This window comes from Crotalus tigris, unplaced genomic scaffold, assembly GCF_016545835.1.
Source record: "Crotalus tigris isolate CLP2741 ecotype Arizona unplaced genomic scaffold, ASM1654583v1 scf7180000017624.2573661763:2888555, whole genome shotgun sequence".
NCBI classification, from domain to species: domain Eukaryota; kingdom Metazoa; phylum Chordata; class Lepidosauria; order Squamata; family Viperidae; genus Crotalus; species Crotalus tigris.
In genome coordinates this window covers 1,273,985-1,301,053 of record NW_024096519.1, presented here as the reverse complement: position 1 = coordinate 1,301,053, position 27,069 = coordinate 1,273,985, and the positions used below count along the sequence as shown (strand labels likewise).

The 27,069-nt window shown below is 36.1% G+C and overlaps 1 protein-coding gene across 12 annotated transcripts in view; it reads left to right on the top strand.

The window, feature by feature from the left end:
- The window catches only part of HDAC9 (histone deacetylase 9), a 347,135-nt gene that overhangs the window by 64,136 nt on the left and 255,930 nt on the right, over positions 1-27,069 (top strand). For all 12 annotated transcript variants that reach the window (XR_005555379.1, XM_039332526.1, XM_039332546.1 and 9 more), the window contains exons 2-5: positions 14,214-14,455; positions 15,721-15,868; positions 17,745-17,871; positions 18,635-18,756. Coding sequence is in view for 11 of the 12 variants with exons in the window: in XM_039332526.1 (XP_039188460.1) it covers positions 14,214-14,455; positions 15,721-15,868; positions 17,745-17,871; positions 18,635-18,756 (639 nt within the window). In the remaining variant the exon portion in view is untranslated. The remainder of the gene's footprint in view (positions 1-14,213; positions 14,456-15,720; positions 15,869-17,744; positions 17,872-18,634; positions 18,757-27,069) is intronic.

The following is a 27,069-nucleotide window of genomic DNA, read 5'->3' as shown; positions in this document are numbered from 1 at the left end:
TTATTTAATAGATTATTTATCCTGTATCTGTTGCAGCAATGCAGGTAGAGCTTGTCATTCATTCATGCCCTGGTCATCTCTCTATGGAATTTCTGCATTGTGCTTTACATGGGACTACCCTTGAAATGTTTCTGGAAGTTTCATCTGGTGCAGAATGCAACTGTGTGAGCCGTACTGGGTGCCAAAAGAAGGGCACATATAAGACCTCTGCTCTGTGAATTGCACTGGATTATAGTTTGTTCCTAGTCCAATTGAAGATATTGATTATTACCTGTAAAGTCCTACAAGACATAAGGCTAGGCTACCTACAAAATTGGTTTTGCCCCATCATATCATCCTGTCCTACTCATTCAGGCAGGGAAGGTATGCTTCAGTCCCCACTAGTGAAAGAATTTCGACTGACTGGGTCAAGGAAGAAGGCCTTTTCTGCCATTACTTATGTGTTGTGGAACATCTTGCCTTCAAAGATGAGGAAAACCCACAATCTCTTGCCTCCACAAAGTAATCAAAACTTAGCAGTATAACCTTATGGTGAAATGGGGCCCACACAACCATGAGCTACTTGGCTCCATTAGACCCACTACTTGTATAAACAACTGCTAACTTCCCCATCTTGGAATTTTCCATCTTTTGAAATGTTATATGTTTGTTTATAATTTTAAAAATGTTTGTTTTTCAATTATTCTGTTTGTAATGCTTAATTTTATTGATTAAATTGTATACCACCCAGAGGCCTTCTTTGAAGAAGATGGTTGGTTTGAATAGGAAATATGAAATACAAATATATAATAAATAGTTTTTATTATTTAAATCTGTCTGTTCTTCTTATACTGGTGTTCAGTAGCTTATGCTTAAAAATACAATTCTTTTATTAAATTATTTAAAAAATATACGTGCATATGTATATATGTATGTGTATATATTTGCACCCCTTTATAGATTACTGCCTTGTCGTGGCGAAGGGGCTTGCGTAACTCAATGAAGCTATAAGCTATGCCGTGCAGGGCCACCCAAGACGGACAGGTTATAACAGAGAGTTCTGACAAAATGTGATCCACTGGAGAAGGAAATGGCAAACCACTCCAGTATCTTTGCCATGAAAACCCCATGGACAGTACTAAAAGGCAAAAAGATATGACGCTGGAAGATGAGCCCCTCAGGTCGGAAGGTGTCCAATATGCTACTGGGGAAGAGCAGAGGGCTAGTACTAGTAGCGCCAGAAAGAATGAAGCGACTGGGCCAAAGCTGAAAGGACGCTCAACTGTGGATATATCTGGCGGTGAAAGGAAAGTCCGATGCTGTAAAGATTTTTTCTCCATAGGAACCTGGAATGTAAGATCCATGAATCAAGGCAACTAGACGTAGTCAAAAAAGAGATGACAAGACTGAACATCGACATCTTAGGAATCAGCGAACTAAAATGGACAGGAATGGGTGAATTTAACTCAGATGACCATCAGGTTTATTACTGTGGGCAAGAATCGCTCAGAAGAAATGGAGTAGCCTTCATAGTCAATAAAAAAATAGGAAAAGCAATACTGGGATACAATCCCCCAAAATGACAGAATGATCTCAATTCGAATCCAAGGCAAACCATTCAATATCACAATAGTCCAAATCTATGCCCCAACCACTGGTGCTGAAGAGGATGAAATTGACCAGTTCTATGAAGCCCTACAGCACCTTATAGAATTAACACCAAAAAATGATGTCCTTATCATCATGGGGGATTGGAATGCTAAGGTAGGAAGCCAAAAGATAACCAGAATAACAGGCAAGTTTGGCCTTGGAGTACAAAATGAAGCAGGGCACAGGCTAATAGAATTTTGTCAAGAGAATACGATGGTCATAACAAACACTCTTTTCCAACAACCCAAGAGACGGCTCTACACATGGACATCACCAGACGGTCAACATAGAAATCAGATTGACTATGTGCTCTGCAGCCAAAGATGGAGAAGCTCTATACAGTCAGTAAAAACAAGACCAGGAGCTGACTGTGGCTCAGATCATGAGCTTCTCATTGCAAAATTTAGGCTTAAATTGAAAAAAGTAGGGAAAAGCACTAGGCCACTCAGGTATGAACTAAATCATATTCCTGATGAATATACAGTAGAGGTGACAAATAGATTTAAGGAATTAGATCTGATAGACAGAGTGCCTGAAGAACTATGGATGGAAGTTCGCAACATTGTACAGGAGGTAGCAACTAAAACCATCCCAAAGAAAAAGAAATGCAAGAAAGCAAAATGGCTGTCTGAGGAAGCTTTGCAAAGCAAATAGCTGAGGAAAGAAGGGAAGTGAAAGGCAAAGGAGAAAGAGAAAGATACACCCAATTGAATGCAGAATTCCAGAGAGTAGCTAGAAGAGATAAGAATGCCTTCTTAAATGAACAGTGCAAAGAAATAGAAGAAAACAACATAATAGGGATGACCAGAGATCTCTTCAAGAAAATTGGAGATATGAAGGGAACGTTTCATGCAAAGATGGGCATGATAAAGGACCAAAATGGCAGAGACCTAACAGAGGCAGAAGAGATTAAGAAGAGATGGCAAAACTACACAGAAGAACTATACAAGAATGAGCTTAACATCCCAGATAACCACAATGAGATGGTCACTGACCTCGAACCAGACATCCTAGAATGTGAAGTGAAATGGGCCTTAGAAAATCTGAGCAACAACAAAGCTAGTGGAGGTGACAGTATTCCAGCTGAGCTATTCAAAATCTTAAAAGACGATGCAGTAAAAGTGCTACACTCAATTTGCCAGCAAATTTGGAAAACTCAACAGTGGCCACAGGATTGGAAAAGGTCAGTTTACATTCCAATTCCAAAGAAAGGCAATGCCAAAGAATGTTCAAACTATCGCACCATTGCACTCATTTCACATGCTAGTAAAGTTATACTTAAAATCCTACAAGCTAGACTCCAGCAGTATGTGGATCGAGAACTACCAGAAGTACAGGCAGGATTTCGAAGAGGCAGAGGAACTAGAGATCAAATTGCCAACATACGCTGGATCATGGAGAAAGCTAGGGAGTTCCAGAAAAACATCTACTTCTGCTTCATTGACTATGCAAAAGCCTTTGATTGTGTGGATCACAACAAATTGTGGCAAGTTCTTAAAGAGATGGGAATACCAGACCATCTTATTTGTCTCTTGAGAAACCTATATGCGGGTCAAGAAGCAACAGTGAGAACTGGACACGGAACCACTGATTGGTTCAAAATTGGAAAAGGAGTCCGGCAAGGCTGTGTACTGTCACCCTGCCTATTTAACTTATATGCAGAGCACATCATGAGAAAGTCAGGGCTAGATGTCCATGTGTAGAGCTGTCTCTTGGGTTGTTGGAAAAGAGTGTTTGTTATGACCATCATATTCTCTTGACAAAATTCTATCAGCCTGTGCCCTGCTTCATTTTGTACTCCAAGGCCAAACTTGCCTGTTATTCCGGTTATCTTTTGGCTTCCTACCTTAGCATTCCAATCCCCCATGATGATAAGGACATCATTTTTTGGTGTTAATTCTATAAGGTGCTGTAGGGCTTCATAGAACCGGTCAATTTCATCCTCTTCAGCACCAGTGGTTGGGGCATAGATTTGGACTATTGTGATATTGAATGGTTTGCCTTGGATTCGAATTGAGATCATTCTGTCATTTGGGGGATTGTATCCCAGTATTGCTTTTCCTATTCTTTTATTGACTATGAAGGCTACTCCATTTCTTCTGAGGGATTCTTGCCCACAGTAGTATACCTGATGGTCATCTGAGTTAAATTCACCCATTCCTGTCCATTTTAGTTCGCTGATTCCTAAGATGTCGATGTTCAGTCTTGTCATCTCTTTTTTGACTACGTCTAGCTTGCCTTGATTCATGGATCTTACATTCCAGGTTCCTATGGAGAAAAAATCTTTACAGCATCGGACTTTCCTTTCACCACCAGATATATCCACAGCTGAGCGTCCTTTCAGCTTTGGCCCAGTCGCTTCATTCTTTCTGGCGCTACTCGTACTAGCCCTCTGCTCTTCCCCAGTAGCATATTGGACACCTTCCGACCTGAGGGGCTCATCTTCCAGCATCATATCTTTTTGCCTTTTAGTACTGTCCATGGGGTTTTCATGGCAAAGATACTGGAGTGGTTTGCCATTTCCTTCTCCAGTGGATCACATTTTGTCAGAACTCCCTGCTATGACCTGTCCCTCTTGGGTGGCCCTGCATGGCATAGCTTATAGCTTTATTGAGTTACACAAGCCCCTTCGCCACGACAAGGCAGTAATCCATAAACGGGTAGCATAAGGTAGTCCTTGACTTATGACGATTCATTTAACAAATATTCAAAAATATGACAATGCTGAAAAAGTGACTTACCACCAATCTTCACACTTACAACTCTGCATCCCAGCAGTCACCTGATTATCATTTGTGACCTTCCCAGATGACCTCCAACATGCAAGGTCAATGGGGGAAGCTGGTTTCCTTAATGACCCTGGTGATTCCCTAAACAATCACAGCAAAAACATTGTAAAATCATATGTGACTCACTTGATGACTGCCTGCCTTGCTTAGTGATGGATGTTCTGATTTCAGTTCTGGTCCTATGCTGAAGATGACTTATACCTTTCTCTTGAGAGGTACCCAGAATCCTAATTTATTTTTGTTTTAGACGTTGTGGAATAATATATTATATATTATATAATATTCTAAGACTATAGGCTATTTTCAGAGCTCTTATAGCATTTTAGCTTGTAACTGAAAAATCTATGATTCTGTCTTTTTAGGAAAGTTAAATATAAGCCACATTGGTATCGTATCATGTACACTGCAATTAAAAGTAACACTAAAATCAATAAATGCCTTTACTATATGTATTGTTTGAATGAATAATGCAAAAGAAATATTTAATATATTTAGGAAAAATATATTACAGTACAGTTATATTCATTAATATAAAGCTTTTTATTTATTTAAAGATATCCAGGAAGGGTTATTTTTATTAGTACTATATTTATATTCCATTATTTTACTTCTCCTCCTCCTCCTCCTCCTCCTCCTCCTCCTCCTCCTCCTCCTCTGCCTTCCTTCCTCTTTTATCACTTTAGGTGTTGAAAGACATACAAAGTTCTGGTTTTTGCACTTTTGCAAAATGCCTCAACCATTGTTATTTGATGCTTTTTAGTGTATATATTTTTGATGTTGTTTCTCCATCTTCTTCTGAGTCTGCCTTTGTTCTTTGACCTTTTCCTCTTTTTGTACATGCCTTATATGTTATGGAATCCCAAGACATCGTCTCCAGATGAGAAAACCATTTAACTTAGTGTCTTTTTAAGATTGGTTTTATTCCATTTCTTTCTCTTATGATCCATTTTTTATTTTATCCCTTCTGGTCCATCCAGCAACTTTCCTTAAACATCTCATTTCTGTGGTAACTAACTTTCACTTATGCTTTATTGTAAGTCCATGTTTGACACTGGCAACATAGGGTTGTTGTATGCTTTGTATGAGATATTTTTTGTGCTGATTGGCACTGTCGTGTTCTAGGAGTGGGACTAGCTGTCCTAATACTTGGTTAGCCTTACTATATTGTATGATAATCTCTTTGTCCATTTTTCCATCTTCAGTGAGTGTCTTTCCTAGATATTTGAGCTCTGATATTTGTTTTATGTTTGTTCCCTTTATTATTATGTTTAGGATGTGCTTTTTTCTAACAATTGCCATTACTTCTAACAATTGCCATTACTCATATTGTATTATTAGCTCATGGACACAATGCTTGATCATCTACAAATTTTACTTTACCCCATTAATTAGTAACATTAGCATTTCTAGACATTCTATGACTTCTCACTGGTCTTTCCATTTCATCTTATATATTTATATGCTAATACAATTATTTAAAAATTGGATGAATATATATCACAAAGAAGTACTTTCTCATATATATCAATATATATTTCATAATAAATAATAAGAATGTTGAATTTTGGCAAAAATTTCATGAATAATGTATAACTTCTTCACTTATGCATAAAAATGTAAGAAGTGCCCGGATGAACCCTTAGCCCAGTGATGGCAAACCTTTTAGAGACCGAGTGCCCAAACTGCAACCCAAAACCCACTTATTTATCACCAGGTGCCAGGTAGGCATGGCCCATGGGATGGATGTGGCTGTGGTGGTCATGGCAGACTGGGTGGGTGTGGCCAAGGTAGGCGTGGTCACCTCAGTGTTGCTCATGGGGAAGGACACCTGTGGGACCAAGGCTGGGGGAGATCCAGGGGGTCTCTGGCAGGTGGGGATGTGAGTAGGAGGCTCATCCTACGGGGTGAGGTGAGGCAAAACATGGCAGGGCGGGGGTGCCATTGTCGCAGGGCAAGGCAAGGCAGGGCCCAGGGCGGCTTCTGCCTGATACCATTGGCCCCTGTACACAGAGCCAGCAAGCGCATGGGGGCCGATGGTGTCCGTCAGCAGCCACACTCTGGGGCTCCTCAGCTCACCGCCAGAGTTCAGAGAAGCCGCCTTTGAGCTGAACGACTGGCCAACAACTGAGGAGGTGATGCAGTGGGTCGTGCCCGGGAAAAGGAGAGCATGCGAGGCCAGAGGGATGGGACGGGGGGAGGGAAACCAGCCATACTGGGATGCATCTGGCCACATGGGACCTCAGTGAGTTAGCGGGCGGCTGCTTGAAGAGAGACGGTTGCCATCTCCGGGGCGTGGCGTACATGCCCACAGAGAGGGCTCTGAGTGCCGCCTCTGGCACACGTGCCAAAGGTTCGCCACCACTGCCTTAGCCCCTCTATTCTAGTAGTTGTCATGTTGCCCTACCACTGTACAGGAAGCCCACTTGTCCTCCAGCAAATACAAAAACACTCCCACTGCTATCAAGGTTCCCAGTATAGACTTAAGTAAGATTGCTTCAAAATCTTTAATTTATGGATCACCGATTTAAGGTTCAAAATGAACATTTGCATATACTATAATCATTACCTTAACTTTTATTTTGCCTTTATTCAATATTTTTGAGTAACAAAACCACCTAGGAACTTGTATGAAAGTCTTGCATGATTTCCAGTGGCACTTTTTAAAACAATTTGATTATACAATTTGAGATGCAAAATTTGGCTGTATTATTGTGCATTTAAATATACAGATTTATCACAAAATAAAGACTATTGTTGTAAGCCACCTTGAATAGACATAAAATAGATAAAGCTATAAAATAGATGATTTTAAGATATCACTTTTTCAGGGTTAAAAATAGTGAAAAGTAATGTGAGTATTATAATGTTATAATACTTTATAACATAAATTTATTATTAAAAGTTATAACATAAGGTTATTATTAAAGATTATAACATAACATGATAAAGTTATGACCTTATTAAAAGCAAACCATTTGGGACTATATTTGATACTTCAATATGATTCAAAACAAACCACATATCAATTATTCTATTTTCTTTAAAGCTGCTTCTTTCAGCTGGCAGCCTCCAAATTGCATTGTGTGAATAACAGAATAACAGATTTGGAAGGGACTTTGAAAGTCTTCTAGTCCAACCTCCTGCTTAAGCAGGAGACCCTGCTTTGTCTGATCTCTTCTTAAATTTGTCTGATCTTTTCTTAAAAACTTCCAATTTTGGAACATTCACAACTTCTGAAGGCAATACAATCTACTGATTAATTATTCTATCAGGAAACTTCTCCTTAGTTTTAGGTTGATTCTCTCCTTGATTAGTTTCCATCCATTGTTTCTTCTCCTGCCTTCGGGTGCTTTGGAAAATAAGTTATTTCTTTCTTCTTTGCAGCAGCCTCTTAGATATTGGAACACTGCTATTATATGATCCCTAGCCCTTCTTTTCATTAAACTAAACATACCCAGTTCTTGAAACTGTCCTTCATATGTTTAGATTCCACTTCCCTAATAATCTTTGTTGCTCTGTTCTGAACTCTTTATAGAGTCTCAATAGCTTTTTTATATTGTGGCGACCAAACTGAATGCAATATTCCAAGTGTGGTCTTATCACGGCATTATAAAAGGTATTAGGATTTGGTGGAATATTCAAAAGATTTTTAAGAGAAAGATAAAGTTTACTCCGCAATTATTTTTGTTGGGTATTATGGTAGATTTTGATGTTAAAGAAATTAATTTGATGCTGAATCTTATAATAGCTGCAAGATTATTGATGGGGCAATATTGGAAGAAAAATTCTTTGCCTACTATGGAAGAATGGATACTTAAAGTGTCTAATTTAGCAGAAATGGTGAAAATCTCCGCCTATTTGAAGGACCATTCACAAGAAAAATATATTTCGGTCTGGAGAAGATGGATTGATTACATTCAAAAGAAATATGAGACTGAAAAGTATTATCTTGCTTACAATTTATTTTAGATTTTAGATTATTATTAATAGTTTAATATGGTTGAATTTATATTATTTTTAGTGTTATGGTTTAATTATATTATTATTTTTGTTTTTAAGTAGTTACATTTGTTTTGAAAAGGAGTTAAAGTATGTTATAGATTGATTGATGGTTTAATCGGGTAATGTTTGTTAGATTATTGTTTATTTGTTACCCTGTAATCAGCTCTGGGAAGTGGGGGGGAAGGGGTGGGAGGGGTTTGGATTATATTGTATTAAATTTGTAAAACTTTTAATAAAAAAAAAGGTATTAAGACTTTGCGTGAGCTTGATTCCATACCTCTGTTAATGCATTCTAAGACTGCCTTGGCTTTTTTTTTTTTTTTGGCAGCTGCAACACACTGCTGGCTCATATTCACGTGATTGTCCACTAGGACTCCAAGATCCATCTCACAGTTAGATGAACACCTTCTTCTTGTGCCATATCCATTATCAGACGTTGGCGATCATATTGGTGATCTTGTTTTTATCAAGCAGCTGCACGAAAAAGTGCTGCTGAGTTTTGTCCAAACCAATCCCTTAGATTTTGAAGCCACGATGTTCTTCTTCTGCCTGGACCTCGTTTGCCTTCAATCTTTCCCTGGAGGGTTAAATGGAGTATGCCGTATTTTTCTGGGTGTCGCATCACATGTCCGAAATATTCTAATTTTCTATTTTTAATTGTTTTGATGATTTCCCTTGGCTTTCCCAGGCGGCTTATCATCTCCTCATTTCTGATCTTGTCAACCCAGCTTATACGTAACAGCCGCCTGTAAATCCACATGAACACATACTATATTGTTATTTGCATGTGAGAGAAGTTAATGTTGAACGTGTACTCTATCATCTGATAGAGAATGGGAAATATGAATTTCAAGTGCCTATGATAATCATCCGGTACTGACACTGTATTCTGTAAACTACAAACTTCCATTTGGAGCTATTTTCTCAGATGCATCATTATGTGCATGAAGGAGAAAAGGCAAGCAGCCACATTGCCATCATTCAAAGAGGATCCTACTCTGTGAAGTATACTAACTAGGCTATTGAGAGAAATACTTACTGAATATTCTGAACTAATCGCTGGCAAATAATTTTAGAACTTGAAAATGAGGACACATTTACACATATATTACCATAATATGTGGTTTTTCATTGGAATAGCCAAACAACTCAGGATGTGACACTGATGTGGCTGTAAAAATCCACATCAGCAGGAGGCATTTTTACACACTTGTTTTTGAATACCAACTAGCTTGCAGAAGAATGGCAATTTAGTTTTTAATGTACTCAAGTAAATTTGAAAGTTAAATCCACATTTATTTCTGACTATTTTTATTTTACACTCATCAGAAGCGTGTTTTATAAAAGCTATTCTGATTCTTCCTAAGGAAAAGAACATTTTTAAAAAAATATGAGGATCACTTTATTAGTTTGTAGAAAGTTATTCTGTTGCTGGATTAAACTCTGTTAAAAAAATTAACAAAGAAACTAAGATATATTTAGCGTATTGTTGACATTGTGGTTTTGTCATAACTTTATAATTTTGTTTCACAATACATTCAGTCCTCTGCCAATTAATAATGAGAAGTTAACTTTACAAGTATTTGAAATTATGATTTAGTCTAGGGTTGTTAAGAGTTAGTATACTTAAAAGTATATAGTTATCTGTGCTTGCCTTTTGGGCTCTTGGGAAATAAAAGCTTTTCCTATCAAAGTCTCATATAATTGATTATGTTTATTTTATTTTTATTTCTGCTACATATATACTGTAAATATTTAAAGGAAATACAATAATAAAGAACTAAATAATGAACTGCCACCCCCAATTCCCCAAAGCTTTACTACAACATAAGGATAAAAGCACTGTGGAGAAACCTTTGTGGGAGCTATAGGTCCAGAATTCAGCAAAGGATAGTTATGTACAGAATTTTCCTTCACCAGTGAAGATTCTTTCTCTGCTCTGTAAACTGCATTGGTACCCATATGCTTCCTGGGTTAAATCAAGGTTCTGTTAATGATTTGTAAGGCCTTTCCTTAGCATAGATTATTTGAGGGACCACTCCTTCCCTCCTCAATTATGTCTATCCTCCCCATTACATGCAACAGAACAGGCATACTGTGAATCGCACCAGTCAGGAAATCAGGCAGAGTCATTTGCCATCTGTCATCTCCACAGTTCCTGCCCATCTAGCTTCCAACACAGAACAAATACAATTATTTTTATTCACAAAATGACTGGCCAAATGATTGTCGTTTCCCCCCCCCCTCAGGAGTTAAATATTTTCAGTTGCTTCACTTTTTGATCATAATACTTAGTTTCTACTTTTATAAGCCTCATGGTCCTGAACTTAATCCAGGTTGTTTGAAACCTTCTTAACCTGACAGAATCAGATATAATATCTGAATTGAGGTCTGAGCAACACAAAAATAAAGTCATATGATTAACTCCAACAAGTTAACTGTGTTTTTTTTCTTTAGCTCTGAAATGAGAAAGGCAGTTCCAGGTAAATATTACAACTGTTTGATAATGGAATCAATTACCAAGAGACGTGCTGGGCTACTTTTACTTATTAGTTGAAGCAAAGTCTGGGTAGCTATTGTTGTCTGGATTTGGATACAGGCTAAGGGCTTTGAGGCAATATACACCATGTTGCTATAACTTTAGTGACAGGTAACCCATACCCATGCAACTTTTCATGGATGTATCAGAATCTTTGACACTGTCCCAATGGATAGGAAAACATTGTCCTGAAAAATCACTCAATTGGCTGATGGCCAGTTTATGAATTGTTACTTAATTATATCATTGATGCCAGAAATATTATCAGTATTTCTGTGAAAAATGGAACATATTTGCATACATGCTTCTCTATCCTATAGATCTATGTGAGACTTTAAAATTAAATTTTAATTTCATGTGGGACTTCAAAATAAAATGGTAGATTAATAATTCAGAAAATACATATACATGTTTTCATTCATTGCAAAAAATATATTTAGAAGCATTTGCATAGCTTTGTGCAGCATATTTAGTTACATTTGGTTTGTTTGAGATTGGCTTAGCATGTGAGTATCTAGAATATCTTAAAGTGTCTTCTTTAAACCATGGTTTTAAATAAAATAGGTCTTAGTATGAGAAAAATAAATTACTGCATCCCAAGAGGTTGTAAAATAAGCTGGAGAAGAAGGCTTTGATGTGAATATGCTTATATTGCTGCAATGATTACTACTTATTACTATTAAAAGTGGTACTATCCAATATCTTGCACTGGATCATCGCCAAAATAGTTGGACAATCATCAAGACATTTGATAGTTTAGCATTTTTTTTTATCTTAAGAATATGTAGCATGTGGCCACTGTATATATGTGTTTTGTGTGACAGAGTATTTTTGTAGCTGAGTTTTCCTTGTAATATTCTGTGTTGCATGTACTTTCCTTTTTACATATTTTCATTGTATTTACTCTCCTAGAGATGTGATTATATTTTTCTGTTTTTTATATGAGGAACATTTTGCACTCTGTCACTGTAGACAATCTCAAGGGATCACAATTTTTGCTCAGTTCTAGTAACTCTTATTGTTTCTGGTGAGGTATATTATTTGGCAGGAAAGACATTAGAAAATCCATTGCTCTGCTATAAACATAACAAGCCTCTGCCACCTAAATTGCAGTTAATGCTAAAAATAGAAGATTGTCTATGATAAGGCTATGACTTAAAGGGAATAAACTATTGTCCAAAGAACAAAAAGTTATATAGAAAGTTGGCAAAGTCATCTTTCACTGAGCTGTCATTTTACTGATTGCTGTTTCTGTGTGACTTGGATGAAATATTCATGCCTTTTGCTCTCTTCACTCTAAGTACTATTGATTTCTTGTATAAATGCTGCTATATTTAGGCTGGAGAAATAGAATGTAGCTTGCTGCAGTAGAAATTGAATAGCAGAATTGGAATTATGCTACCTGCTTTTCTTTTGATCTGGAACAATTATTTATAATTGAGGGTAGTTCTTGTAACTTAAAGATTTGCAATTCTGTGATAAATTGTAAAACAAAAGCCAAAGATTGTATATTATGATTGAAGCAAATATAGTTTCCTGGGAAAATAAACTGCATTGAGCTTTACAATTGCACTTTCAGAAAAGAAATAATACTAATGGTAATAAAAGCCACCATATTTTATATCTGTTGTTAGGAAATAGTGAGATGTTTACCATCTTCCATGATTCATATCTATTTATATTTCCAATATATCATCATTAATATATCATGCATGAAAGATATGCAAATAATAATAATAAGCTCACATTGTTGCTGCACATATGTTTTTTTTAAAAAAAATCAGAAGATATAGCTATGCAATTCCATTTTGTGATCCATTCTTATTTCTTTAAACTAAGGGAAAGCTGAAAAATGAACAAATACGGGAATGTTGTCTTAAAACCCAAACTGCATGTTGGTCCAAATACATGTTTTCTGATACACATATCAGGAAATGAGGCAAATCTGTAGTACATTTTTGTCTGAATACCTCTTTGATATATTTGTATATAGTGCCCTCTTCTGGATAAAATGTAAACTAATCTGTTTTGCACCATGGGTAGTCTCATGAGACTGTTCCTCTCCATCCATTAAAATCTTTACATAGAACTTTAATTCATATATTTGAATAAAAGTATTATATACAAATATGTTCATAGATATCAAACCAATATCATAAAAAGCTAGAAATGTCACTAAAGTTACAATGTAACAATAGCTGCATATTTTATATAATATTATTGTTATATTTTGCTATAAAGTGCAAAGTGTAATCAATATATGGCCATCCTACTAAGCAGTAATTGGTAATCCCAAAGATACAATTATAGGAGGATACTGCTAATACCTATATCCAGAGATCATGGCCATCTCTAATAAGAAGAACAGTTACATTCCTATGAATGTCATTGGAGATTTGTTGAGCATGCTTTGTGAATGCCCACAGCTTAAGAGACTTTACAAGCACAGTACTGTATTTATAAAGCATGTTCTGTACCATATATAAATAGCTTTGCCTCTTGTAGTTTGATAATTACCCATAGTATTTAAAAAATTAGTACACAAAACAGTACACAAAAACATAAGAATTATTCCTAAATTGTCCAATACTCTTTTTTTTCTTATATTTATTATTTAATCAATTATCAGTGGATATTTAACTTAATCTTTCATAAAGGATATTGCAAACAAAAATATAATGCACAAGGAGAATATCATATAAAATAAATGAAACCACTTCCATGGAGTGAAGGTGAATACTTTCATATTTAATACTGTATTTTCTTTAATAAGCTACCCTAAATTTAAAAGGAAAAACCTATAATTTTTTTAATCAGAAGATTCAGACTATAGAACAAAATGTGGCTCACATATAAGTTATTCTCTCCCCCTTAATATATTTGACATTGAAATCTGGTTTGCCTGACATTATGAAAAGTATTTAATTTATGATAGCAAGCATCAAATGACATGAGTTATAAGAACCACTTAAAATCATCAGCAGTTAATTTTTTTCTATCCATAGCACATTAATTTTAAATTAGTTTAACAAAAGCAGAAAAGCTTTTGGGTTTTACTAAAATCTGTGATAATAATAGTATCAAAATTTACTTTGGAAAGTTAAAAGGCTCTATTGATGGTATTCTCCAGTCTTACAGTCTTATCAAGAGGCCACAGAAGACAACACTATTTAGTAGAGAGGAAGCAAAATCTTCATTTCATATATGCATAAAATTTAAATCTACTGCCCAACTTTTTTTATCTCTTGTATTAGTGGATGTGAAATCAGAAAATCCTCTTGGATTAGAACAAGTCAGACCATTAGATTTGCGAACCGATATCAGGATGATGGCACCCATGATGGATCCCTTGATGCAGGAAAAGCAATTACAACAGGAATTAATCCTGATTCAACATCAGCAGCAGATTCAGAAACAGCTTTTGATAGCAGAATTTCAGAAACAGCATGAGAACCTGACACGACAGCACCAAGCACAGATTCAAGAGCACATAAAGGTAGCAGATTTTCTTCCCCTTCAAAGTGAATCTGGAGGAGGAAGGGTTGGTTACTGTAGACATTGAATAGCAGTGACTGAGTTATTTCTCTTGTATATCAACATGGTACAGTATGTGATGAAAGTTTATATTAGTCCTTCGCTCTGCCATGTCTATCTGACTCTCACTTGATGCAGATATACATGTAAGAGTAGCTATTTGCAATTACAGAGAAACAAGCTATTGGAAGACTAAGTAAAGTCAGCAAATTTGAGAGCATATTTGCCTCTCATAACGTATCAGTTAATTTTAGATATGAAAAATCTCCTTTGCTTAGAATGTAATGAACAAATTCAATTGGCAATATAGCAAATGAGAAAAAAACAGCAAATGTTAAAGGTCCAGTTGTTTGAAAACTAACCTACTAGGAAAGCACTATACAATAAATATTTTTAAGAGTAATTCAATTTTTAAGAGATTCAATCAGAACCTTAATAAAAAAGAAAATTTTGGCTGTCAACTGTCTGAATTTAGTTTTAGTTAAGATTGATATCCTTTATATAAAAATAGCATTCTAAAATTTGTTAAACAATTGAGCATAAACAAGAATATCTATCCATATTTTTTCTTGAAATAAATGGAACGAATTAGGTATCATTAGGAAATTATGATTTCTAAATGACCACTAGATGGTACCAAACAAATTCAAGAACAGAGTAATTCTTTGCTGCCATCTAGTAGTAATCCATATTGTTTTAGTTCAGATGGAGTAAACTTAATTATTGATAACTTAGTTTCTTTACTTTCAGAGGAATTATTTTATCTAGAACAGAACATTTATTTAATTTATTATAAATAGTTTCATTCACATTTGTAAAGTTCACACTTTCCAATTAATTAGAACATGATAATTATTTGGTTTTTGTATTTCATGACCTTTATAATTCAGAAATAGATTAATCTATAAAAATAGAATAGATACATTTATTGCAAAAAGGAAAGCAGAAATTAGAATAGTGTGTTCAAAAACCTTGCACTTATTTCATGTGATCTTTTAATGAAAATATTTACAAATCAATGTCAAAATGGAGTAGAATAAAATTGTATTTTCTAACATTTTAAATATTATAGCACAGATTTCTCCAAATGAATGGCTCAACCTCCAGAATTGTAGCTGTAGCTATTCTAGCTTGTGAATTCTATTTTTTTATATTCACACAGTTGTGAAGTCCTTATTATGCTACCATACAAATTGCACTTTCTCATGACTTTGTCTTTTTTACAAGTTACAAAAGGAACTCTTAGCCATTAAGCATCAACAGGAACTTCTTGAAAAAGAACAGAAACTTGAACAGCAGAGGCAAGAACAGGAATTAGAGAGACATCGCAGGGAGCAACGTCCACTAATCAAAAGCCGAGAAAGAAGCCGAGAAAGTAAGATCTGTTCAATCAGGCTAAAAGAGGACATTTAAGTTTTGTACACCTCTCCCACCAATCTTCATTATCCTGCTTTATAAAAATATGGCCTGAAAATAAAATTCTATACAGATTGCATATATAATTCTCTAAAAATATATAATAATCCTCTTTAAGTTGTATTTTATTGTATGTGCACATAAATACGCAAGTATACTCTGCACAGATTAGAGAGGACATGAAATATTTATTCTATTGTTTCAGTTCCATAATTTGGATCTTTTGGCTTTTAATAATGTTTTTTAAATAATGTTTCTGTGGTTTTAAGGCAAATAAAATCTAAAAGAAAGACATTATTGGAATATGATACTCACTAGGGGGAGATAGATGCATATAAGTCTGCTCACAAAGGGAATGGAAGTAAAGGCCAAATATTTCAGTATTTCACAATGCTACTTATAGAAGGAAACAAATTATAACATCAAATGCCTTCAGTTTCCCTCTGGAATTTCTCCTTGATAATGTATTGTGTGCCAATATTGAGAAAAATTGATAATTTTATTGCATTCTTTCGATATGCTTCTTTTAGAGGGCAATTGTATAAATTTAGCAGTAGCATAATATTGTGTTGGATTTTGAAAGAAGATTCTTCTTCTGTGCTACTTCACTTATAATAATAAAACACATCTTACAGAGTATGCCCTCTTTTGTTTATACTAAGCTTATAATAATGAATACTTCATACTTTTATTTGTTGTGACTGTAGTAGTATTAGTCAGCTTAATGCATGCTTATTGCTCTTTAATATAAAGAATTAGACTTTGAAAGTAATGATACATGAAACCATTCTTTGCTCTCTATTAGAAATTTGGTCCATAATCAGTACATTATATATAGCATTTTCACACAAATATTAGTTATGAACATTGCACAGTTCATCAGTTGCAAACTAAAAAATTTTAAAATCATACTTCTATAGGCATTACAGGAAAACTATATAAGAAAATAGTCTGGAGTTTCATTCTAGAGTAGTCAATCATCTTGCTCTAGAGTTTAAAGCAAGGGCAGGAAATATTTATGGTGGAGATATGTTTTTAAAAATATTTTTAGCTTCTCAGGGTGCTTCCAGTGATGCCATTTAAGGAAGGAGACTAAAATTTTGCATATATTTTACATGATGGGAATTGAGTGTGGAAATAGCTGCAGTTTGCCTCACAGATGGAAATAGGTTGTGATGAGGCCAAATATTGTCATCTGGCAATAGGTCGCCTCCTCTGATTTAAATAATCAAGAGATCAGTTATGGTTAAAAAGAAAAAGGCAATAGCTGCATAAAACAATTCCAGTTGGGACTGCTTCCTTTAATGCTAGAAAACATCTGCATTCATCACTGTTCAGATCACAAAACCAAGAGTGAACCCATATCTGATGTTGCTTATTTGTTAGATTTATATACTGTCTTCTTCAGGGGGGTTCAGGATGGAATACACAGTTCTTTTCTCTCAGTTTTTCCCCAACAACAACTGTGTAAGTGATGACTAAGACTGTCTGATCTAAAATCAGCCCTTGAGGTACCATGGTTGAAACCAGATTTAAATTTGGGATTCCTTAGTCTTAATCCATTTCCATTAAGTATTATATCACACTGGTTTTATTTTCCTTTATTGTATTACTTGGTTTCAATGAAGCTAAAAGATGCGCTATACAATTTTAATCTACTTTGTTCCTCTTGCCATTATTTTATTCCTTTTGTTCTGCCATAGTAATTGCTCATATTAATTACTCATAATTAGTTTTTTTAGATACTTATTTGGATTACAATCAAAACTAGAAAGCTGCAGTGGAATGCTTGGGCACATATGAATGGAATTATAAAAAAATGCTATATGTTTTAGGAGCAGTTGCCAGTCCTGAAGTGAAGCAGAAACTTCAAGAGTTCCTGCTAAGTAAATCAGTAGCAAAAGACTCGCTCTCTAATGGAAAGAATCATTCCACTAGCCGGCGCCCCAAGCTCTGGCACACGTATGTTTATCCTTTTGCATCTTATTGGTATCTAATAAAAAGACTATTCTTCATCAGGAATAAAGTGAATTTTATCATATACTATTCAGTATAAAAGAGGGAGGAGGTACTGCATCTCCCTTGCTTTTCCCTTCTATGCCACATAAACCAGCCTCTCTTTTTTAATTAAATTCAGATGTGTCCTATGAATACAGTACTTTTGATATATAAGTCAACTACCAGTCCCATTAGTTTCCTTTAATTCTCTTGAATTAAGATGGAATAATTATGTTCTATCAATACAGTGGCATTTTTTGTTTAAATGAAAATTATTTTGTATGTTTTTAAGGAAAACTTTCATGATGATATTAATAATGATGATGATGATTGTAGTCAATGTACAGGGGCTAATAGTTTAGCAAGTATTATCATAAATTGTCTGTTCATAGAAGGAGTAATATGTGGGGCAAGAACCAATCTCAAAACACCCCAAAGCAAAAGGCTGCCATTCCCTCTAGAGGGTATTACTCCTGCTGCTAAAATTTAAAAGGGTTTTAGATATCTACTCTTTTCATGCAAGCTTTGATTTTAAAAAGTCAAAACAATAAAATTAAAATCAAGTAGCAGGAACTCCCTTTTTCCAGAAGACATAGCTCCAGACCTATATCTCCTGAATTATTGAAAGATGCAAGTGTTAGATCTCTGGACATTTTGAGGATATGATGCAGCAAAATCTAATCTAATTCATAAGTAATACTAATCAATAATAACTACTTTTCTATAGGGCTGCCCATCATACCTCATTGGATCAAGCTTCTCCTCCCCTTTGTGGGACATCTCCTTCATATAAATACACATTGCCAGGGGCAAAAGATGTCAAAGATGACTTTCCACTCCGCAAAACTGGTGAGCATATTAAAATGATTTTAAATGCCAATTTAATTCTATAACCAAATGAATTTTCATCTAATCATAATATATTAATATGTAATATTTGATTTGGGTTTAGCTAAAACATAATTATATATGATAAATGGGAATCTTGTTTTCCAAGATTACATGGGTGGACGATGTTATGATGATGAGAATGAGGAGGAGGAGGAGGAGGATAGTGTTGATGGAGGAGGAGGAGGATGGTGATGATATTTTATCCAACTTTTTAAATAGATATTTTGGTCAGGTCAAGGCAACAAAGAAGCCTCCTAATTTTTCCCACAACAATAACCCTATGAAGTCAGATGGACTGAGAAAGTATGAATGGCACAAAGTTATCCAATTGGCTTTCATGCCTAAGAGGTCTAGAATTCTTGTCCATTACTACCTCTCATTCTGCATTATTCTTTTGCAAATACTATAGCCAATGATTGATTGAATTACAGTTGAAACATCTTGGTGTTTAAGACTTTAAAGGGGCTTTGCAATAGAGTAGCTGGATGGGTCTAAATAATTCAATGTGTTATGTTAAAAAAACCTACTAAATTTTAAATTAATAGTTTCAAGCATAGATTAAACCATAGAAAGCATGAGGCCCCTATATGCTTCAAAATAATGAAAGAAATGCTTTGAACAGCACATCTCTGCTATTAATTAAAGCAATGTTTCAGCATAAACTTGAAAAAAGTATGTTTTGGTTTTCAGAAGTCAGCTCATTAAAGCAATTCCTAAAGTATGGGGGTCTTTTTTCAAGCTGATGTGTAAGTCTGAAAAAGGAAGTGGCTGCTTTAATGAAAAGCAGAGAAGTGCCATTCTTTCATAAGTGCAAGGTCCAAAGGATTTAAAAATTATTTCTGAAAGAAATGTCATGTTCATGGATATTTCAATTTTCTAAAGAATATTTTTCTAGTAGATTTATAAACTGTTCAGTTAATAAGTGTAATATCCAAATTAAATAGCTGTTTTGAAATTCTATTTCAAACTCTGTTTTTAACAATATTGTATATATACAAAAATATAAAGAATTAAAAAGATTTCCTAAAAGCTATTTTTTATTATCTTTTCCCTTATTTCAATATAGTGATCCTTAGATATGTGTGTATGTGTGCGTATGTGTTTGTGTGTGTTTGTGTGTGTTTGTGTGTGTGTGTGTGTGTGTGTGTGTGTATGATTTGCTTTCCCATTTTAAAAAAGCTCCTTTGAAAGGCATTATCAATATTTAAGAGGTATAACAGTGTTGATTGGTAAAGTTAAACATTTTCAAATATTTTAACAGTATTGTTCTGTGTTGCAGCTGTTAATACTCTTACAGCTCCATGGGGGTTTCAAAATATTTTTTAATTCAATTCTCATTGTCTATATATGAGCTACAGCATAATTAAAAACAGATGTTTTCTATACATTATTCCAAATATTTGGGCACACCACACGTTAGCTGCAGAGAGACTACACAACTATAGATTCCTTTTAAAAACCCAGGGGTAAGAGAAAAGAAGAATGAACTCATTTCATTTCTTTTTTTAAAATCTGTAATCAATGCAGTTGTGTGCAGAATGTTAGCCTAGTAACTACTTTTTAAAGAAAATAATGTTTTTTCCATCACAGTTTTATCATTTGGTTGCCATTTTACATAGATTTTGTTTAAATAATACGCACTAATACCTAATTGGAGAGGTATTTCAGCCCTCAGCAACATATTCACATTCAGCTTCTAATAAGTACTTGACAGTTTTAGAGGAAAAACAACCGGAACTGGGATGACACAAATGAAATGACCCTAAACTGATCAGGATGGCTACAGGGCATCCCTTAGGCAAAGGGGACATTCTGGAGCCTACTGCATCCTCATGGGACCATTCCTGACAAAGCTATTCCATGAAACATTCACAGAGTAAGGGAGAAAGAGAGAAGCAGGTTCTTTTTTGGCAAATGTTTGACCTTTGTCACAAGAGTGAATTTTTTCCTCTTTATCCTTTTCTTTGAGTTATGAATGGTGAGTGTCAACTTGTTTTGGATTTAACCAATCAGTGTAGGCTTTTCAACTAATATTGAAGAGGTTGCTTCATCAGCATTGGGCTTTGTTTTGTCTGAGAAAACAAGGAATCTCTGTTCTTATCTCTAACTATGTATCTCAAATTACATGTTTACGAATTCAAAACAGAATATATGAGTTGAAATGTCTATTATTTAAAAAGTTTGGTTATTGATTCTCTTCCTTGTTTTGTACAATTGCCAATTGAAACCAAGAAGGAAGAATTGATGGTTTGCAAATGTTGCCTGCATTTGAATTGTTTGTACAGATAGAAAAAAAAGTTCTACTATAGAACTGAATTGAAAGATAGGGAATCAGCTTGGGGAAATAAGTAATCTCCAGACTATTTCTAAATAAACTGAAGCTTAGTTGTAACAAATAGATTCTATGAATACAAGAAAAATCAATAGGTACCAGGTAAATCCATATTTGAAGGTAATGAGAGCAGACAGTAGTGAGATTGCAGAATATATTAAGGTGTAGAGCAGGGCTGTCAAACTGGCGGCCTGTGAGCTGGATGCATTATGTGCAGGCCACGCCCATCCCAGCTCCACACAGGCAAAAAACATTATGATACATCATGATACGTCACATGATGCAATCAAGTTTGACACCCGTGATGTTGAGGAGAAGGGATGAATCACTGGACAAAACAAGTTGATGAAATTCAAATTATCCCAATATGACATCAGATTTTTCAAAAATCCTTTTTTCAAAATTTCAATATTGCATCAAAGCCAGCTTTCAGCTGTAAAATAGTATGTGAGTTCTGCTGCTTTATCATTTATAAAAGTTCACTTATTGAACTTTTATAAATTGATTACTGATTACACTAGTCTGCATGGAGAAAGTCTCAGAAATGAAAGTAGCTTAATTTTACCAGAATTAGGTCACTAATAAAAAGAAAATTAAGTTCTGAATATTAATTGGCTCCAGTTTCTAACATATAGTTTCAGGTCAAAATTGCATCAAAATAATTCAAAATTATGAGGGGGATGTGTGATTATAATCCGTAACTTTTCTGCAAAATGTGATACAGCAATGAGAATGGTGCCACACCAAATCATTATAAATTTATCTTTTTATTAATACCAATAACATAACTTTCCATTCATTTATTGGTTTTTCATGTAACATTTTCATGCTTTTTGCATGAAAAACTGACAAGCTTTAACATCAGATTACAAGGTTCCACTCTTGTAATCTGGAGCCCAGTAGCTCTGCCTTACTCTTGGATGCAAAATAGTGGATCAGGACTAGAGTTTGGCCCCTCATTATTTGTTGCATTAAATGTGTAACTTATCTGCGTCATTGGCTAAACAAGAAGAAAAAGTCCATGCCTTTTGCAATTCCAATGGTGTGCAGGGAACCCACCAATCATAGTAGTGATTGTTCTTTTCACATGGTTCTGTCAATTGCAAAAGGGATCTCAAGAAAGAAATAGTGGACCATGGAATATCCAAACATTCCATCCCCACTGCATCCTGGACCCCTTGGTGAGGACTTGCCAATTCTAGATTCACCAGAATCCTACTCTCTAGATTTAGATGATCATAAAGATAAGAATGCACCTGATCCGGGGCTGTTGATGTCAGGGAAACCAAACTTTAGTCCCCTGTATGCCAGAGACTGACCACCATCATCTCATGCAAGCTGCTGTTGCTAGAGATTGACCACCATCATCTCATGAAAGCTGACCACCATCACCTCATGCAAGCTGCTGTGGTGGTCAGAGACTGACCACCATCATCTAATGTGAACTGCTGTTCCCAAAGATTAACTACCATCTCACACAAGCTGCTATTGCTAGAAACTGACCATTATCATCTCACACAAGCTGCTGTTGCTAGAGATTGACCACCATCATCTCATGAAATCACTCGGATTCGGACAGACCTAGACTCCGATTGGGCAGGGCCTTTCGAGATGACTGGGGCAGGTCTTAGCTCAGTTTTATGGGATGAATTTGAGTCTGTGACTGCTGAGGATGTTGACAGAGCGGTGGGAGCAATGAGCGCCTCCACTTGTTTATTGGACCTGTGTCCTTCCTGGTTGGTCTCGGCTGCCAAGGAGGTGACACGAAGCTGGCTCCAGGTGTTGATCAACGCTTCGTTGAGGGAGGGGTCTTTTCCACAATCCCTGAAGGAGGCGGTTGTGAGGCCCCTGCTCAAGAAGCCTATCCTGGACCCGGCTGATTTAAATAACTTCCGTCCAGTCTCCAATCTCCCCTTTGTGGGGAAGGTTGTAGAGAGAGTGGTGGCGCTCCAGCTCCGATGGTCTCTGGATGAAGCGGATTATCTAGACCCTTTTCAATCTGGCTTCAGGCCCGGCTTCAGCACAGAAACCGCTTTGGTCACGCTGATGGATGATCTCTGGCGGGCCCGAGACAGATGTTATTCCTCTGTCTTGGTGCTACTTGACCTCTCAGCGGCCTTCGATACCATCGATCATGGTATCCTTTTGTGATGACTCGAAGGGGTGGGAGTGGGAGGCACCGTTTTATGGTGGTTCTCCTCCTACCTCTCTGGCAGGTCACAATCAGTATTGGTGGGAGGGCAGAGGTCAACCCCGAGGCCCCTTGAATGCGGCGTGCCACAGGAGCCGGTCTTTTCTCCCCTCCTATTTAACATTTATATGAAGCCGCTGGGTGAGATCATCAGACAGCACGGGGTGAGGTTTCATCAGTATGCTGATGATACCCAGTTATATATCTCCTCCCCGAGCTCTCTCAGTGAAGCGGCCGATGTGATGGGCCGTTGCCTCGAAGCCGTGAGGGTCTGGATGGGGGTTAACAGACTCAGGCTCAATCCTGACAAGACCGAGTGGCTTTGGATGTTGCCTCCCAAGGATCATGTCGACTGTCCAGTGTTGACTCTTGCGGGGGAAAATATACCCCCTTCAGAGCGGGTTCGCAACTTGGGTGTCCTCCTTGATCCACAGCTGAATTTGGAACATCAATTGACGGCTGTGGCTGGGAGGACCTTTGCACAAGTTCGCCTGTTGCACCAGTTGCGACCCTACCTGGACCGGGAGGCTCTCCTTACAGTCACTCACGCCCTTGTCACCTCACGTTTGGACTACTGCAACGCGCTCTACATGGGGCTACCCTTGAAAAGTATTCGGAGACTACAGTTGGTCCAGAATGCAGCCGCGCGAGTGATAGTGGGTGCTCCTTGATACACCCACGTTACACCTATCCTCCGTGAGCTGCACTGGTTGCCTATTGGTCTCCGGGTCCAATTCAAGGTGTTGGTCATTACCTTTAAAGCCCTATATGGCTGAGGGCCAGGCTATTTGCGAGACCGCCTACTACCTCATAGTTCCCTACGTCCAGATAGATCCCACAGGCTGGGCCTCCTTCGGGCCCCGTCGACCAAGCAGTGCCATTTGGCGGGGCCGCAGAGGAGGGCCTTCTCTGTGATGGCGCCCACGCTTTGGAATCAGCTCGCTCTGGAGATTAGGACCGCTCCCACCCTGTTGGTCTTCCGTAAGCTACTTAAGACCTGGCTTTTCCGGCAGGCCTGGGGTTTATAAAACCTTACCCCTGGATGATTGTTTTTGTATTGTTGTTTGTTATGTTTCATGTGTTTTTTATTGTTAGCCGCCCAGAGTCCTTCGGGAGTGGGGCGGCTTATAAATTTTAAAAATAAAATAAATAAAATAAAATAAATATAGGTGGTATGCCTTTTTTTACCACTGCCAGCTGCACTTTTGAGGTGCAAATGCAACCTCATCACAAATGTAGCAGAAGTTATCTGCATTGTTTACACAGTTTTGTGGCATCTTGGCTTCTGAGGGAAAATATCAATGTTAGGAAATGTTAGGCAATAACACTTTCATAAGCCACCAAATGTAACTATGATGCGTAAATCTGACCAAGGCAAATGAACTTTGCAATAAAAGAATAATAAATTACAGTTAGGTAATAATCTTTAATCTCAAAGTGAAGATAAATTTATACACTTCCATGTGGTACCATTTTCATTGTTCTACCATACTTTGTCAAGAAGTTATGAGGCATCATGATAATTAGACACCTCCCTCCTTTATAGGCAAATATACTCACCTGTGTACAAATTTTTATTGTAAAATATCTTGAAAACTTTAGCCAACCAGCACCTTTATCACCTGTTTTCTAATTCATCTAATCAAAATATGTAAGAATTAATACATTTTATCTCGAAGGTAAATAATTTCCCAAAATTTGTAGACCAGTGTTTATTGACAACTTAATTGATTATAACTTTTTGTAAGAATTTTTTTTATTTTATAAGTCAGTAATGAAAATAAATTAGGACAACTGTCTCCAATTTGGTACTCTCTAGCCATGCTGTCAGACAGTTTTATGAGTTGCCTATGCATATCTGGAGTGATTCAGATAGACAACATGATGAAGGACAAACTGCAATCTGAAACTGATGTTAAAATGATAGATATATTGAAAGTGATATAGTGATATTAAAGGGTTTTTTTTTTTGTTCAAGCACTTTGTGAAGTATTTCAGAGTTGAAAATCAAATGTATAGATTTCTATAGAATCTTTCTGCAGGAATGAAGGCAAAGTCCTTCTACAATTGCAACTGCCTTTATTTAGTTGAATGCTTGTGCAATATTTAGTTGTTGTTTCATATCAAGCAGACCCTTCCTTTATTTATCATATCACTCACCTTATAAAAAATACCCTGAAAATATTTGGCCCCACACAGTTGTGAAGTTGCTGGCATATTTAAACATTTTCTTCCCTTTTTAGGAGCCACAGAGTCTGACAGTCTGATAAAGTAATAGGATAGTAACAAAAATGGATAAGAATAAAATCCTATAGAGCCCCATAAGAATAAAGCAGATCCTATTTGTTACTGAAAGAAAATATACATGGAATAGCATTTCTGGTCTATATAGTACAAACTCTCATCTTAGATGAGAGTACAAAGCTCTCCCTCATCGTCATGGCTATTTATCAAGACTTCTAAAACAGACCGTGTTGGTTATTGATAAAGGATCTTTTCCAAGCTATGGAAAGGTTTATATTAAATATGTGCTCAAACTCACAATTATTATTAAGGATTCATTCTGAGAAGTGACTTGACTTGGCTGAAGCCAAGTAGGTATGTTGGAGCTCCTTTTGAATAATGGCACTAGTTTTATAGTCTTTCTTGATTTTCTCATGGGAAAGTAATATAAATGAGAATGATTCCTCCCAGTTGGCTTTCAGTGTTAGCAATGCAAATCATGATGAAATTGTACATAATTCTCTTCCAAAGGAAAGGAAATAGCTTTTCAATAGTTTTCCTCAGTGTCCTATTGACTTATGGTGGTATACAATTAAGTCTGTAAAATTATTCTACCAGATGGAAATTTATTCTATGCATGAAGCTAATTAAGTCAAACTTATTTAATAATTCAGATTACAAAATCCAAATCATAAAGTAATTTTATCTTAATTAAATTCTGTAGGGAGACAAAAACAGATTAACATTGTCACTTTTGTCTTAATATTTATAGATATTCCCCCTAAGGGGGAAAAATGGCGGATCGCGTTGTTTGGCGACCCCTGTAAAATGGTCGTTCGACCCCAAATGGGGTCGTGACCCATAGGTTGAGAACCGCTGCCTTAGAAGCATACTCTTCAAAGTGAAAGGAAATATCCATCAACAAAATAATACTCATGCATTCTCTTTTTTTTTTCAAGCTTAATGTTCCTACATGGCAGATCACAATTTGATGTATTGATGAAGTCATGGCAATTCAGAGCAATTTTGTAAGAGCAGGATTATCTCTTAAAATTAAATTAATAAACTGCTAAAATGTCAATTAAATAACAGGTAATATTAATGATTAAAATAAATGATAAAAACAAAGGTTAAATGTAAGTTGATACATTGAAACTCTAAAATACCCAGGGATTGAATTTTAAAGTCTAGAAAGCTCAGTGCTGAATTATTATGAAACAAGTTCATGGATATTTAAATGCTGTTAAGTATTGAAATTCATGCAGCAAGAGGCATTCGGTGAAATAATCTGGATCTCTGCAGAGTAATAATGACCAGGATTTTGTTTTTTGCCTAAAAATCAATTGGTTATCAACACACTACTTTAAGCAGGAATATAATATAGCTTCTTTATCTTGTTCTTAAGACAAATCTGACTGCTTACTTTCATACCAACTGGAGTTTTTCGTCTGGACAAAAAAGCAATCCCATGTAAAAAATACATTAAGTATATAATGAGTACAAACAAATGCATCACAATGTCAAG